At 47.2% G+C, this 16,840-nt stretch overlaps 1 protein-coding gene across 1 annotated transcript in view; it reads right to left on the bottom strand.

The window, feature by feature from the left end:
- TMEM132C (transmembrane protein 132C) overlaps nucleotides 1-12,880 on the bottom strand; it is a 286,951-nt gene extending 274,071 nt beyond the window's left edge. Inside the window, exon 1 of the mRNA XM_037014558.2 lies at nucleotides 12,574-12,880. Coding sequence (XP_036870453.1) covers nucleotides 12,574-12,658 — 85 coding nt within the window. The 5' untranslated portion in view covers nucleotides 12,659-12,880. The remainder of the gene's footprint in view (nucleotides 1-12,573) is intronic.
- Between the last annotated feature and the right edge of the window lie 3,960 nt (nucleotides 12,881-16,840).

Raw genomic sequence — 16,840 nt, 5'->3', positions numbered from 1 at the left:
AAAATTCTAAGGAGGAATTGGATATTGACACTATCTCTAAATGTCTTTTCACAAAATATTTATTAATTTCTAAAAGAATAAGAGTAACTTCACAGGAGAGAAACCTGGCACACATCATCACCGTAGCCAAGCGATCAAAGTGAGCATTGTTCACATTATGACAAATTTAAATCATGTGCTGCCTGATAAAATGCAAAGAGAAGAACAGAACGTCCCTCCTGGGACACTCCTGCCACAGGTGTATCATCAGACTAATAGTGAAGAGGCATCAGACAAACCCAAATTGAGAGACAGGCCACAAAATAACTAGCCCATAATCCTCAGAATTATCACGGTCATGAAATGCAAGGAAAGACTGAAGGAAAATAAAGAACCATGACATGAAGGAGATCCCTGAGACAACCGTACTGAATTGTGGTCTGCAGACTGGGTGGCAGCATGGGGTCAGTGTCAATTCCCTGATTATGATGTTTCATGGTTTTATAAAAGAATGTCTCTTTTTAATAAAGCACACACCAAACGTGCAAGGGTGGTAAGCACCTATTTAGTCAGTCACTCTGAAATGGCTCAGGAGGCAGAAGTTCTAGGCACCATTCCTGAAACTTCTCTGGGCGTTGAAGCTTGTTTAAACAGAGACACAACAAACTTCCAACCATTCTCCACCATGTGTAAGTTCCTGAACCCAGTGAGAGCAGGAGTCTTGGACAGGGGACCCCAGCGGGAGCTACAGTCACGGGGCAACAGAGGCATGGGAAGCAAGGGGGAATAAATGCCCCAGCCTCTCTCTTTTGCTCTCCAACCTCCTACCAGTGCCTCCCCTATGGTCAACTCCAGATGCAATCCCACAGGCATAGGAACTGTCCTCTGCAGGTCAGCCTCCCAGGACACAGAGCAGGATGGAGACAAATTGATACTGTATCTGTCATGTGAGCGAATAGGGGGAGACAAAGCCAATTATATAGCAGCCCATTGGACCCTTTAGAATAACTCGGTAAAACAGGTCTTCTTAGCCCCATCGCACAGATGCAGAAACTGAGGCCCCATAAGATCAAGCAGCATGCTCATATCAACACAACAGAGCAGAATTTGACTCAGGCAGGTGTGAACACCATATTCTTGGCCCCAAATAGGACTGATCAGGTGAGGCCAAGGTCCTGACCTGCTGAAAGAAGCTCATTCTGGATCCTGCCTTTGTCTCCCCAGCCACCACTCAGTCCATCTCGTACATCAGTCTTATTTTGTCCCGATATTGGAGAGAGGGCCGGGTTGACAGGCAAGTGATGAATGAGGTTTACTTATCCTTGGTTCAGGCAAGTATGACACAAATTCAATTAAACATCGTCAAGCGGCCTCCTGTTCCTACATACTAACTCAGGCAGACCTCTGGGCAGGAAAAAGATACAATTTATTTGCCTGACTTTTCTGTTTTCTCTACCTGTGTTGCTCATGCTCCTGATTTTGGAGATGTAGGATTAGTATCACTTTTTTACAGCCCCAATTCTTTATTCTTCTTCTGAAAATACCACCTAATTTTTCCTCTGCACCTCTTTTCCTTTTTCAGCCCTCAAAATTCTTCCCACAGCTCCCAGCCAGGACAATTAGAGCACACTGTCTTTTATCGACCAGGCTGATTGGTTCAGAAATGGCATGAACTAAACAGAGCCAGTATGACCTCTCCTGGGTTTGTTGGGTACTGGGTAAAGGATAGCTGACCTTGGCAAGGGTAGGAACTTGGAACTGCCAAGAGCCACCACGTAGGACCTAAAAATGAAGCCAACACCATAATAGGCAAAGGGAAGAACTAAAAAAAACCCAAACAAACAAAAAGCTGATGTCATAACTGAACACCTGGATCAAGCCATAACTGATGGACTAATTTTAGCATAATTTCATCATTCCCCAAAAATGTCTTTTACTCATGTGCAATCACTTCCGATTATTTCAGTAACTCACTCGGTCGTAAAGAGAAAATTCTAATCAAGGATGTTTTTCACTGTTTACAGTGAAATTCTGGTCTCTGCGCTGATTCCTTTCATGTTGGCTGTTTCTGGGAACCCGTTATCTGCAAAGGAGGAGGGCTCCTTGCATCTCACCTGAAAGGATGAGGCAGAAGAATACACAGAAGGCTGGCCACATAGAAATAAAGTTGCATTTTAACATGTAGGACAACTACATGTTACCTCACAGCAGGTATGGGCAAAGGCCCTGAGGTGGGAGCCCACCTGGGGAGGTGAGGATGAGCAATGGGACGGGAAATGTTGCTTTTGGCCAGCACATTTGAGCATCGCCCACCTATTACGAACATCCTCACCTCAGTTCCAACAGGGATACTCTTCTGGAATGACTGATGGCAAGAGCAGGTCTGTTCTCAGACCCTTTGAAAAATGGTGGCCATCTAGAGCTGTCAGCCCATCAAACATGCCTCCCCACTTTTTGAGCTATCAAGATTGAAGAGACTAGCTCTGTGTGACAGATACTTTGAGACACGAGAGACAGAATTACATCACTTATTCATTTGTTCACTCATTAATTCATCAAGTATTAAGGGCTTCACATGTGCCAGGCACAAGGACCAAAGAGAAAAACAAATATACAAAACAGTGAACAAAATAAAGAAATTTTTCTGTTCTCATGGAGCTTAAGTTCCAGGGGAGAGGAAGCTGGATAAACAAGTAGGTCAAATCTGTGGACTGTCACGTGGACATAAGTACAACGGAAAACAACAAAATTGGGCAGGGATGTGAAATGTGCCATGACAGAGAACCACAGATAGTGCAGACAAGGGAGACCTCTGCGAGAAGGTGACTTTTGAGCAAAGAACTAAAGAAGCTTACATTGCCTCAAGTGGACAACTACATGTTACCTCACAGCAGGCATGGGCAAAGGCCCTGAGGTGGGAGCCCACCTGGGGAGGTGAGGATGAGCAATGGGACGGGAACAGAGTGTGTATGTGAGGGCGTGGGGGTGGAGATCAGGTTGGAAGGATGGTAGGGGGTCAGAGTTCATGTACCTTATGCATCATTGAACAGTCTGTGGCTTCAGCTCTGAATCTGATGGGAGCCTCAGAGGCTTCTGAACAGAGGACAACAACATATACCTGGTGGTCAAGAAGACTGAATGGGGGCTTCCCCAGCCAAGACGCAGTTGTGCACTGAGGATGGTGGACATTTTGGTTTTCCTCTTGGTCTGTTAAGGTAAGGACTGTCTCTACAGGATCAGCAGTAATTGAGTAAGAAAGTACAGAACCAGACTCTCAGCAATGCATGTGCTTGGAGAATAGCAAGTTAGGACACGTGAGAAAAAAAATTCCGCCAGACCAATGACTCCCAGAGCACAGAGGGTTGGTACAAAGCTGTTGCCGGCAGACTTCCTGCCTCTGTGAATGGGAGAGTGAGCCCTCAGAACTAACAGGCGACCTCCAACTGCTCTCAGACATCTCATGGCTTTGACGGAGGAAGTCGGGTAACCAAGGGCCAGGCTATGGTCAGGAAGGCAACTGACTTGGAGCAGGGAGCAAATGGCACTTTTTTATCAGGACATAAGCACGATGGAAATGCTGAGTTCGGAGGCAAATGAGAAGTCTGCTCTCTGAGTCAGTTCATTGCTTACAATTAAAAGGGGGAAAATAAAGAAAATGGTCACCTGAGGCTGTGTACTGACCCAAAAGATTTCCATAAATTGAAGAAAAGAGCACACACTGCTTAGCAAGCAGGAAAGACCAAGAGCTGGAGCAGAACAAATCCCAGTAAAATGGAGACGCCCCAGGATTTCTTTTCTCATCAGTGAGGATGCCAGACCAGAAAGCCTCTCAGGACCACCTTCCATGGCTGGGGCATTAGAATCTGGCAGGCTTCAGGAACCCAACCCAGAGCCCCTTAGAGTCCTGGCGTGAGCACCTCCTGAAAGAAAGGTCTCCTCGTCTGCAAGGAGAGGCCAATGGGGGAAGATGTCACTGCTGCCTGCCAGTCCACAGCCATACCGAGGCATGTCTGATGGAGGAATGAATGAAGGACAGAATGACACCAAAGTGAACAGAAAACAGGAGACAGCCCAGCCACTCAGATCTGGAAGTGCACGGGGAGGTGGAGAAGGACCTATCCCTCTTCATCTGATATAGACTGATTTGTCTTTGGGCCACTACGCCTTCTGCCCTTTCTGTCCTAGTGGGAATGACCTCAGGTTCCTGGGATCAGTGTGTCCCAGACCTGACCAATCAGAAACTTAGTTCTCTTTCTTGGCAGCGACTGGTTCATGGCTGGGCCCCAGTGAGTGACACGAGATTCACGCCACTGAATTTTTCTAGTCATCTGGGAAGCCACTTTTTTTGTTGTTGGGTGCTGTGTGTGGATAGGATGTTAAACCCGGAGCTGCTAGTGACAGTCATGACCACCCAGAAATACAGCCAACACAGAGGCCACAGGAGAGAAGAGATGGAAACAAAGTATAGTGACACTAATTTGTTCCTGGATCCAGCAGTGCCTGAAGCCTACATGGGCTTTTCAGTTATCTAAACAAATACATTTATTCTGTGTACCCTTTCCTTTTCCTTTTTTAATTTAGTGGCTTTCATACCATTTGCTTAAGCTGGGTTTTTAGCATTTGCAACTAAAGGAGTCATGACTAGTACAGTGAATGGTTTGGTGCATAGTCAAAGACCATTTCCAGTAGGCAGGTAGGGAAAACTTGTCCCAGGGCCTGAAGCATAACCTCACTGTTTCCAAAGGAGACAAAACCATGCTTACCAGTGTCACATCCTGTTCATGATGTGAGTTGTTTTTTTTCTTTCTTTCTGGCTTAAAATCATCACTAAATGGGAACTCCACAGTAAGAGCAGAACTAGCCTTTCATTCTGCATGTGTTTGGGGTGAGGGGATGCCTTAAAGTTCCCCTGCTTATTTTGAGAATATGGGAATCCTTTATTGCCTCAAAAAGCAATTCATCAACCCTTTATGTGCCAAAGTGGGTAATATTATATCCACCTTTCTAGAGCATCTGAGTCCACAGAGACAGTGAGGAAACACGGCAGAAAACAAACATTATAATTAAGGGGCTAGAGGGACCCACTGAGAAAGAAATATGAAAAGAGTTCACAGCAGAGTTGGGTGAAAAATGAACCTCGAGGAGACACGGGAGCTGCCCTGGGTGGTTCTGAGGACATTGCGAACCCAGAGGGAGAGGCACGAGTGAGACAGGACCAAGGGTATTATGAAACCAAGCCCAATGGAATTAGGCTAAACTGTACGTAAGCACGAGGTACATCAAGGGATGTCTCTGATTATCAGCTACTGGCTCTCTCTTAGGTTGATAATAAATAGACACCTCATCCTTGACCAGGTTTTCCTACTTCCAGATTTTGTCAAATCCAGTGTTGTTGTCGTTTTTTTCACTTTATTCTCAGTTGTTTTTAAAAACATCTACATATAGTTTCCATTAGATTATATCATGTAATTCTTTTTCTCCATGGCTTTGGTAATTATGCATGTAATAATAGCTGTGACTTATTGAACTTTTACTGTGTACCAAATCTGACCATGTGTGGTTAGTTGAATGGTGGACCGTGAAGGATATGTCTGCTTACAATCTACGAATATCACCTTATTTGGAAAAAAGGTTTTTTCCAAATGTAATTAAGGTAAAGCTCTCAGGATGAGATCATCCTGGATTCGGGTGGCCCTAACGCAATGACACGTGTCCTTGTAAGACAGAAGGGAGAGACGTGTAGAAAAAGCCATGGGGAGGTGAAGGCAGAGACTGCAGGGGTGTGGCCACAAGCGAGAACCACTAGGAGTCCACAGAGATGAAAGAGCAAAGGAGGATCCTCTCTCAGTCTTCAGAGAGAGCACGGCCGAGACGTCACTTGAGTTTGGACTTCTGGGTCCAGAACTTCGAGGGAATAAATTTCTGCTATAAAGCTGCCCAGACTGTGGTCCTTTGTTACAGCAGCCTCGGAAACTTACACACTGTGCTAAGAGTCTCATGTCCATTTTATTCATTAGATAGTCTCAAGAATCCTATAAAGGAAGCGCTATTGTCTCCACTTCATAAAACTGAGGCTCAGAAGAGCTGTCCTTCAATCTGTGCTGCACACACACAGCAGTCTGAGCTGGTAGGAAGGACGCTTGTTGCCTCAAGCATCCATCTCACCTTCTTTTGTAACAACTCTTCCATTTTTCTCTGGAAGGAAACCCTTTCCCTTTAATGGAAGATGGAGAAATGTCCATCAGACTATCTTAACCTTTCTAGATAGAGATGGGCCTCGGCCACCTGTTCTCATCCCTGGCTACACCGTAGAATCACCTCAAGAGCTTGTGACACATAAACATGATCACGTGCTCACTTACACTCCACCATGACCAAAGACCTGGTCCAATCCACTTGGGGTAGGGCCTGGGGATGAGCATTTTTTAAAGCTTCCCAGGAGATTCTAAAGTTCAGCCAGAATTAGTCTTTCCTCCTGAAATTTCAAACATGAGCCCAGAGATAAGAACAAATAAAACAGTTGGAGTCAGCATATCCCAGTATCAGCAACCTGAAGTCCAACATCAGTTGTTAACTACAGGGAATCCTGGACAGGCAACTTTTAATTCTGGAAACCTGGCCCTTGGATATACCTTTCAGGGTCATGGTTTATTCCTTAGGTAGTCCTGACATGTTTCTGCTGTCACAGAGGCTTCTGACAAGTGCTCAAACTCAAGCCTCTCCTTCTATAATTCTGAGCCTCCCTAATTAACCAGTATTAGTTCCCCACGTTGCTGACAACATGAGAGGTGTTAAGGAAGAAGGAAAAACTTCACGTAGAGAAGACAGGGTCTTCCATGTAAAATCTGAGTTGCCTTGGGAATCCAGACATTTGCCATTTAACAATCCTAACACACCACAAAGAGCTAAATCAGTAAAAAGGAAAAAAAAAACTGTACACACTGCAGAAGACAAGGAATCAGTCATGCTGGGAGAGTATCTAGAACCATTGTCTTGGAAATTTTGCTAATTCAGGCTTTGGCTGGGTTGTGTTATACCTTTGTTCTCTCCTAAAAGGCAGTAACTTGTGAATCCCTAAGGTGTGTAAACACTTTTGTTCAGCTCAGCACACAGGTAGGAGAGAAAATAACATCCTGCAGAGAAAATGGTTTCAAGGATATCAGAAGTACCCACTCAGAAACAAAGGGAAGCCAATCAAACACATTTTTTAATCCTTCTTCAAAGTATATGCAAATAATCTCTAATTACAATTCTCTTGGCCATAGCTAGGGTGTAAGTTGTACACATTTGAAAAGGATTACACATAGAGGAAAAACATACTGGGATATATTGTTTTAAGGTTCTTACACAATGTATGAAGCAGTATAACTTGATTTGAATGTAGGCTTTGATTAATTAAAGATGTATTTTGTAAACCTTAGGGCAATGACTAAAATTTAAAAGAGGTATAAATAATGTGCCAATATGGAGATAAAATGGAATCATAAAAAAGTATTTAATTGAAAAGCAGGAAGAAATAAGAATAAAGAGCTGATGGAACATAAAGAAACAGAGAACAAGATGGTATAATTTAATATAAACATATCAAAAAGCACATTAAATATAAATGGCCTAAACACAATGATTAAAAGATAGAGATTAGGTTGCATAAACAAGCAAACCCCAAACATATGCTGCCTATAAACAATCAACATTAAATATAAAGACACAAGTTGGTTTTATGAAAAGACAAAAGGTACTATAATGCAAACATGAATCAAAAGAAAGTTGCCGTGGCTATATTAATATCTGATTAAATAGACTTTGAAACAATATTTCCAGGAATAAAGGAGGGTATTGCATAGTGACAAAGGAGTCAGTTCACCATAGAGCATAACAATCCTCAGCCTGTGTGAACCTAAAACAGTGTTTCAAAATACATGACAGAACTGAAATAAAAAACAGACAAAACTACAAGTTAGTTGGAGAGTTCAACACTTCTCAGTAACTAAGAGAGAAAAAAGATAAAATATTGGCAGGCATATGAAGTACCCATATAATACCATAGTCATTGGAAGAGTCCTTGTGACTCTGGGTTAGGTAAAGTTTTCTCAGATGTGACACTAAAGCACAATTACTAAGAGAAAAATTAATACAAACTTCATTAGAATTAAAAACCTTTGCTCCTCCAAAGATTAGGAAAAAAATATCTGTAAACACACATCTATAAAGACTTGCATCCATAACACATAAGTATTCTCAAAGATCAATAACAGGAAAATTAACAATAAAAAATGGGCAGAGATTTGAAAGAGGCTTTTCACCGAAGAACATTTAAGGTGACAAATAAGCACGAGAAGGCACATGCAACAATCTAAGTCATGAGAGTGAAAATTAAAACCTTGAGGACTACGACTATACACTTGTCAGAACTGCTAAACAAGATCATACAAAAAATGGTTAACATTAAGTGGTGCTGAAGATATAAAACAACTGGAACTTTTAACACCTTGCCAGTGGGAAGGCAAAACGTTACTTTGGTCAAAAAAGAGTTTAAAGTTTCTGATAAATTTGTCCATACAGCTACCATACTACCCAGAAATCCCAGTTCTAGGCATTTATTTTCTCAAGAGAAATGAGGACCTATGTTTGCATGAAAACCTGTTTGTAACTACTTTCATAATCATCAACACATGGAAGTAACCCAAATGTCCTTCACCCAAGAAATGAATAAACAAATGGTGGTGCATGTGTTCAATGGAATGTAATGCAGCACTAAAAAGAAGCAAACTACTGATATGTAAGTGAATATTAAATGCATTATGCTAACTGAAAGACAGCAGACGCAAAAGCTGTATACCTCCCATTTTCATGGAATTATAGGAAACGCAAATTATAAAGACACAGAACAAATCAGTGGTTGCCAGAGGCTGGGGTTAGGTAAAGGATGTGGCTCTGGGCACAGAGCAATTTGAGAGAGTGTTAGAAACGTTATATACCATAATTGTGGTGGTGTTTACATAAGTACAAGCATTTGTCAAAACTTGTAACTCTGTACTCAAAAGGATGAATTTTACGGTATAAAAATTATGTCTTAATAAACCTGACTTTTAAACCAAGTACTGCTATAAAAATAGTCTATCAATCAGAATTTCCATTAATTCTGTAATACTCCCTTTCACTCCAATTAATATACCAAAGACTCATTTTTATTAACTTTGCCTCTCATGACTACGGATGTATGAAATATCTAATCATCCAAAGTCTTCATTTTAACCTCTGCCCATGGAGGTGCTAACTACTAATATAATTGAGAGTTCTGAGTTCTTCTCCGCCTGGCTCTAGCCACCCTTGGGATTAAGCTAACAGTGAACAGTGAGAAGGAAGAGCTGGAGGTCCAAACGGCCAAGGGATGGGACAGGCAGCTAAGAGGGGGAAAAGGAGATAATAGACACCCCAAGAGAGCACCCAGGCTAAGGGAGAGATGTAGGCATATGGGAATGGGTACCCAAGTTGGCAGAGCACCCAGAGGGAAGTTGGAAATCCTGATTTTTACATGTGAATTGTACCAATTTGGGGAAGCACATACACTTTTTTAAAAAAACCACTGCCTGGACAAAAGAGTCTTTGTCTGTGGGTCACGGAGTTTATAAGCACTAGTCAAGACCGGTGGGTTTAAGAGAGAGAATGAGGACAAGTCCAAAGACAAGTGGCTTCCAAGCTAAGGTCACTTTTGAGCAGCTTCAGTTGCAGCATTCCAGTTGAGGGACTGGAATGCAGAGATAGAAAGTGCACATTGGAGTGTGCTAAATATACGGAGTGTCTGTGTCCTGCGAGTATAGATACCACAAGGTGTGATCGTCACCTCCAGCACCATGCATGGGGTTGGTGGAAGGAACTGGGTGCAGCTGAGAAGGACCTCCTCACCCCATCCACCTCCTCCTACTTAAACCTGACACATGCCCCAAGTCACTCATCGGAAATTCAAAATCCCCAAAAGTTGGTTGGTTTGTGTTTAATTCATTTGGTGGCTGATGTTGATCTAAAGACCTGAGGCTGTTTTGGGTCTTTACTCTCCTTTATGTGAATACTTAGATGTTTTGTGCAAAATTATCAGTGTGTGCAATTCCAAGCAACACCACCAGACCCACCCTGGGGGGGTTACACAATATGTGTAGGACCGTAGGCCTCTGCCCACCTGCCTACCTATCTGTCTATATTGTCATTCAAAGATCTTAATAATTCTGAATCTTGAGATACATTTGGCCCCACCTATTACAGAAAAGTGACTGTGTTCCTGTATGACCTTCTCTGGGGACCCATGTGTGATGACCAGCCATCACTACACCTCTGATAGCATCTCAGCCACTACAGCCTTCCATTTGCTTTGCTCTACACAGGGCTAATTCCTCAACCTTTAACTGAAGGACACTTCACCTCAGCCCAAGTCTTAAACCTTAGGAAGACTCCCTTCTCTCAATGCCCTGGCCTATTTATGGAACCTCCCAAGAACAATGATTCTATTCCCACCCTGAGGAACTGTGGAGCCTTAAATCCACAGTCAAAAACAAACATACAATTGGTCTAAAAATTGACCAGTGGTTCTGAGGATTCCAGAAATCAGCATTTAAATTTTGGTCAGGAAGAGTCAGAGATGGCTTTTTTGTTTGTTTGAAGACAGCACGAATTTAAACAAGGGTCAGAAAACCTTCCTCTCCAAATCTTATGGAGCAAACATTTTCTTTGTGGAGGAATCAGAGTGGGAAATGCACTACTGCTTTTGGTCATGAGAAATAAAATGAAAAAATATTTTGCAGAGCTTGCGTTGCAGAGCGATATCACAAACCATGTGGCGAAAAATGAAAACTGTCAGGCAAAAGCAAGAGAAAACCCCACCAAATCAAGGTTACACTGAGCCAGGAGAAGGAGCACATCTGGGGTAGGGGGTGGGCAACACTATCCCCCTCATCTGTCACTCCCAACCTTTGCTGTGTAAATCTTCAAAACAATTCCTGGTTCCACTTTCTAACCAAATTGCTGCCCCTAGCCTCTTACACATGGACTGTGTAACCACCACATTCCAAATCTAAAGTAAAATCCTCTAGATGGTGGGGGGAGGTAGAGGAGAGGAGAAGGAATATGATCTTTAATTAAGAAAAGTCCACAACTTTCTTTTAACAGTACACTCGACCTTAGGAGCTGACTAGGTCTTCTCATGGAGGCGTGGACAATCCCCCATCAGGGGTTAGCCCCTTGCTCAATTTAAAGTGAGCATTTGAATGGCCATTTTACATTTGGGGAAACTGAGTCCTAGAAATGATAGGATTCAGAGCTAATGGCTGAGTTAAGGCACCAGATTCTGGATATATTTGCCCTTTCAAATAAAATGTACAGAGAAGTGCCCCCCAATCCCTTTGCATGTGTACACACACACACACACACACACACACACACACACACACACACACTCCCCCGTGTTCACTTGAACTCTGGGGAGACAGGGCACTATTTAAAACAGCAATTTTGTCTAGTTGGTGTGTTTGTGAACCTGCAACCTCAAGGAGAGCAGATTTCTCTGGAATTTCGGAGGGCTCATCAGGACTTTTGAAAAACAAATGCTACTTTCTAAATCAACTGGCAACTTGTCTCTCCCCAAGCACTGACTGCTGGCCTGCGGGGACTCTCGCGGTAGAAAGCAGGGTGTCCCGGGTGGCCAGGGTCTGGCGCAGCGCGCAGGGCAGGGGTTTCGCGAGCCCTCGGCGTCACCCAGTGGACCCCAGCCTCTTGCCAGCGCGGGCGACAGCGAAGCGACGCTCCCCGGATTCCACGCCGACCCTGAGCCGCCGGGCCACTCGACCCCGCACGCACACAGCCACACCGTCCCCACACCAGCCATCGCCAGCTTCTGCGAGCTCTCTGCGGCCACTCGTGCGCTCACTCATCCCTCACACCCCTGGCAGAGTCGCTCCCATTACCGAGCAGAGGAGACTGAGGTGCCCGGCCTGCCGCGACCGGGCTGCGGGGGAGCGCAAGTCGCTGAGCCGCGCGCCCACTCCCACCTTTCCGCGCTCGCCGACCACCAGGCCCTAATGCAGGGCAGCTGGCGGCCAGGGCCCAGGTTTCTGCCGAGCTGAGACCCCCGCGAGCCGAGCACGGCGGGCGCTTCTCCTCAGGTCCCCGTGGCCGGGGGCGCACAGGACCCTGTCTGCGCTCGGGATGGCCAGTGCCAGGCTGACCGACTGAGCTGTGGCGAGGGCGCGACGCGAGGAAAAGCGGGCCAAGAGGCCGCTCCCCGCCCCCGGCCCCCGGCCCCCAGCTCCACAGTGAGACTCTGCCCGGCTGCGTGAGGTCCTCCCGCAATCCCGGTGGGGAACACACCTAGCGTCCCTCCGCCACGCCCCCTCCTCCCGGCCGGCGAGCCCCCGAATCCCGAGATAGGGCACCGGCCGGATTTGCCCAAGCCCACGGCGCCCGCTGAGTCCGCCCGCCTAGGGAAGAGACCGCTCGGCGGCGGCCCGGGGCTCCCGGGGGGAACAGCGCCCTCCCCCCGCCCCCGCGCCGCCCCTGCCCGGGTGCCTTGGGACCGAGGAACTTCCGACGCCGCCCCTGCCTTACCTTTGCCCAGAAGCGCGCCCAACACCAGGCTCAGGGCCCCGCACAGCGGCGCCACCGGCCCGGCGGCCGCGCCCTCGGAGCGCATCCTGCGTCCGGTTGCTCAGGCCGCCCGCCGCCAACCCGGGGCGCAGCGCCGGCCCGCAGCCCCCGCCGGCTGTCCCATGCCCCGGGGCGACCCCCGGCAGCCAGTTGGCCGGCCCGGCGGCGGATCCGGTGGTCCCAGTCCCTGCCACGCGCGCCGCAGCGGCTCGGATCCGCGGCGGCTCGCGCTCTGGCCGGGACAACTTTTCTCCAGCCGCCGCGGCAGCCGCCGCCCGCCCCGCCCACGGACCCGCCCACCGCAGGGCCCGCCCCTGCCGCCCCCAGCCCCGCCCCGGCCCGAGCAGCCCTGGGTGCGGGGGCCGAGCACTGTGGCTGGGCGAGCTGTGAGGAGGCCCTTGGGGTGGGGCAGGCGGGAACAAACGCTGGGCAGCGGGCGACTGGCGGGTCAGCAGCCCCGCCACCTTCGCGCCCTTCGGCTCGCGTCCCGGGGACTTATGCACGGGGACCCGCGACTCAAAATGGAGGGGACCCTTCCCCCCGCCGCCTCCTGCGGTCACGGCTGGCCGGGTGGTCTCAGCTCCGCGCCTCGATTTCAAGCCGCCCCCTGCGTTTTTGCCTTGCGAGCTAGGGACATCTGGAATTAGAAGTCCCCGCAGCTGATGCGGACAGATCTGGGTAGATTATCCAGTGGGAACAGCAACGTGCACTCCCGTCTGAAGAGGAACACGGAGGGATACAGGGGCATGAAGGCAGGATCACAGTGCGGCCTCTGGGAAGGGCCTGGGACGCCGGTTGGAAGAAAGACTGTTTCATGATGCACCCTTTTATACTGCTGAGTATCCTCCCCGGTACCCCCTCCCACCACCTGAGGGTTTTCATGAACTCTGGGTTGGGGGGGATGCCCCATCCCCAGCCACACTTGCTCCTGCCACAGCTGTTTCCCTGAGGGTCAGACCAAGAGGCCCTGCGCTCACCACCCCACTCAGTATCCCGTCTCTGATGTCCCTGGCGCTGCCCTACCTGCTCATGAAACGCCAGACGCTCGCTGGTGCTGTGACTGGTGGTTTGGCCTTCTCGTTCACACGGGGTCTGAACAGTCTGAAGGCGTACCCCGACTCCCTCTCGCGTCCGTGAGTGAAAGGCTAACCGTTTGGAGCCCAGAAGCTTCTCCCGGGAGGCCCAGCCGGCCTCAGCCGTGTGCTTCCCCTGACCCGGCAGGCATGCTTGGGATCCCCTCAATGTCTGGGGGCTTCTCGGGAACAGGGCTCAGCGGCCCAGCTTTCACCTGGGCTGGCTCAGTCCAACCTCGGAAACAAAAGTGGAAGGATTGCAAATCCCTCTATTTCTCAGACCCCCCACTCAGTTACACGGGCGTGTGAGCCAAGTGTAGGGAGGACCTGGGGTCAGGGTGGGCAAAGGCTTGGTCGGGGGACTCTTCCCAACCCCAGAGCCTGTTTGCCAGCTGCCTGCCTCTGGGTTCTGGGCAGCCTTGGGAGGAAAAGGGCTCGCTGGCATGCTCAGCCCACTCTGCCTGCGGGAAGTGGAGAGAAGGCAGCCAAGCCAGAGAGGTAACGACACAGTGGGTTCTGATAGGCCTGGTGGCAGAAGCTTCGTTTTTTAAGTGGATTGTCCTGATAGCTGTCCAATTCTTCAGTTCTTTCAGCTAGTGTAGATAAACCCCGGGACGCAGTCATAAAGTAGACTAGGGATCCTAAAATGGAAGGCACATTTCCTTCTCATTTTTATTTGTTAGCCTGGAAGTCACTGGGGAATAAATATTTTTCATTTAAGTGTTTCTGGCTCAGTGAGAAACACAGCATATCTACTTTTCCAGACTGAGGGTGTGGGATCTGCCTCATACCCGCTCCCGCTTGTCTGATAAAAGGAACCCAAATCCCTCAGATGATGCCCTCCACAGCCTGCTCTTCTCTTGTGGGCTCATTGTCTATGGCACCCACATCATTTCTTTCCTTTTGGTACAGAATATTGCCCTGTCTACTGCAAAGCCAAATTTAGGTCGGGGGCCAGGACTCCCAGGTGCAAATGATCAAAAGGAAGAAGTTGAACAAATCTCAGCAAAGTGAATAACAATTCAAAATGATAAGTGCAAACAAAGGAGAGGCTCCCCGGTCTCTTCACTGGTACCCTAAGCCACCTCACTGGTACCCTAAGGCACCTCACTGGTACCCTAAGCCACCTCACTGGTACCCTAAGGCACTGCTGGCCTGAGTGTTCTGAGTCTCAGATGTTCCTTAAGACCCGGAAGTCTCTAAGATCACCTATAAGAGGCTCCTTCCTGCTCCTTCCCGAAGGGACTGAAGGAAGCTGGGCAATGGGCTTTTCTCTTCTACAGACCTCAGTTTAAGATCCCATTGACTCTGCCATCTACCATCAAACTTGCACACAAAACCAAACAAACAAATAAAAGGGATAATGTGGTTGATTTATCTTTTCTTTTTTTTTTTTTTAAAGAAACCTCCCCCAAAATGAAGGTGTGAACTTAGAGGTTCGTGGGCTAACAGTTTCCTGTATTTATTTTTTTTAAGGCATGTGTTATTTAACCCCCAAATCATTAATCCCTTAACTTAAATCACTTCCAGATGCTTTTCTGAATTTCATAACAAACATCAGAGACCAGTGATCTCCTCAAAGGCAATTGCAAAACTCCCTGTGGGCTGTGGGCACATGGAGACAATTAACATGATTTACAGGGGATGAGAGCTGTTGGAAGGAAGAGGAACCTGCGACTTCTCCATGTGTCCGGGCTTCCTAAATCAAAGAGGCAGCTTTACATTTTTTGTTGTTGTTGTTCATGCTTAAATTCCAGATTCTTAATATCAAATGAAATGAGGGGTGGAACTTGTGAATTTAGCTCTGGTATTTCTTGTAAGGTCTACCTCTTGGTCAGGCGACTGAAAGGTAAGAATTACAGAGCACATGGAAAATAGGACTATATGTTGACCTCATAGGGCAGCTATGCTTGTCCTGCAGATCTAATGTCAAGTCCTGACTGTTGAGCTCACTATTAGAGATAAAACAGAGGGAAGCGAGGGAGGACAGAAGAAAGGGAGGAAGGTATAGACCCTGTGCCAACATTTGTCTTAATGTTTATAGACATATCTTGCTTAGTCCTCACAGTAACACTAATGGGAGAACTATTATTATCCTTTGATATTTCATTCATTCCTTCAGAAATACTTGTTCATCGCTTACCATTTGTCAGGCCCAGATATGGAGTTCCAGCAGTGAACAAAACAGATGAAGGTCCTCGACTCAAGGACCTCACATCCCAGGAGAGAAGCCCATCCTATGAGACAACGATCTGTGTTATGAGTGAAAGTAAGACAGAGTAAGGGAATGCCTGTTGTAGGGGTGCATCTTTGTTGGGAGGGTGGAGTGGGAAGGGGAACAGATAGATTTCTAGAAGAGGTTTTCAGGGGAAGAAACCCCAGGAGCTGGGGCAGCCAAGGGTCTCATGTTTCTTTCAGAAGGGTCCCTGCAGCCTATTGTAGAACTCAGCCTGCAGGGATAACAGAGAAAGCCTGGGGTCAATTTAGAGCCACCTATTGGTGCCCAGGAGGCTTGGGCTGGGTCTGGAGCAGAGTTTGGAGCTGGTCTGATGTAAGGGACCAGTGAGGCTGCCTGCTGCAGGCAGTGGCTAAGGCCTTGTGGTGATAGTGGGTAAGGTGGGAGAGTGGGAGCATCCAGGGTTTTGGCCCAAGTACCTGTGCCCCTAAAGGTACCATTCAGAGAGGTAGGAAAATCTGGGGGTAAGCAGTCTTGGGGGTACATTGGGATAGTTGAGGAAACTGAGGCTCAGAGAGGAGGTTAAGTCACTTGCTGGCACGTAGCAGTGGTGGCACCTAAAATCAGCTCTCTACGGGCTCCAGAGGCAGCAAGGAAGAAAACTGAGATTGACACATTTACTGTTTGCATTTATGCAGTAATAACAACACTAATTATGATGTTAAAAATTGTAGTGACAATAACATTTATTAGGTGCTTGCTGATTGCCAAAAAATCCTGTCAACAACCCTATGGATATGTCCTGTTATCCTATTTTACAGACCAGGAAACATGTCAAAGAGGTTAAGTGGCTTGTTCAAGGTCACCCAGCAAGGAAGTGGTGGCGCTGGGATTAAATCTAGGCCATGGTTATCAGCCATTGCATAGACCAGTCAGCCTTTGTGGTGATTAATTTCTCCTGAAGCAGACGTGGACTCAG

The sequence above is a fragment of the Manis javanica genome, chromosome 15 (genome assembly GCF_040802235.1).
Source record: "Manis javanica isolate MJ-LG chromosome 15, MJ_LKY, whole genome shotgun sequence".
NCBI classification, from domain to species: Eukaryota; Metazoa; Chordata; class Mammalia; order Pholidota; family Manidae; genus Manis; species Manis javanica.
This window is presented reverse-complemented; position numbering and strand designations above follow the sequence as displayed.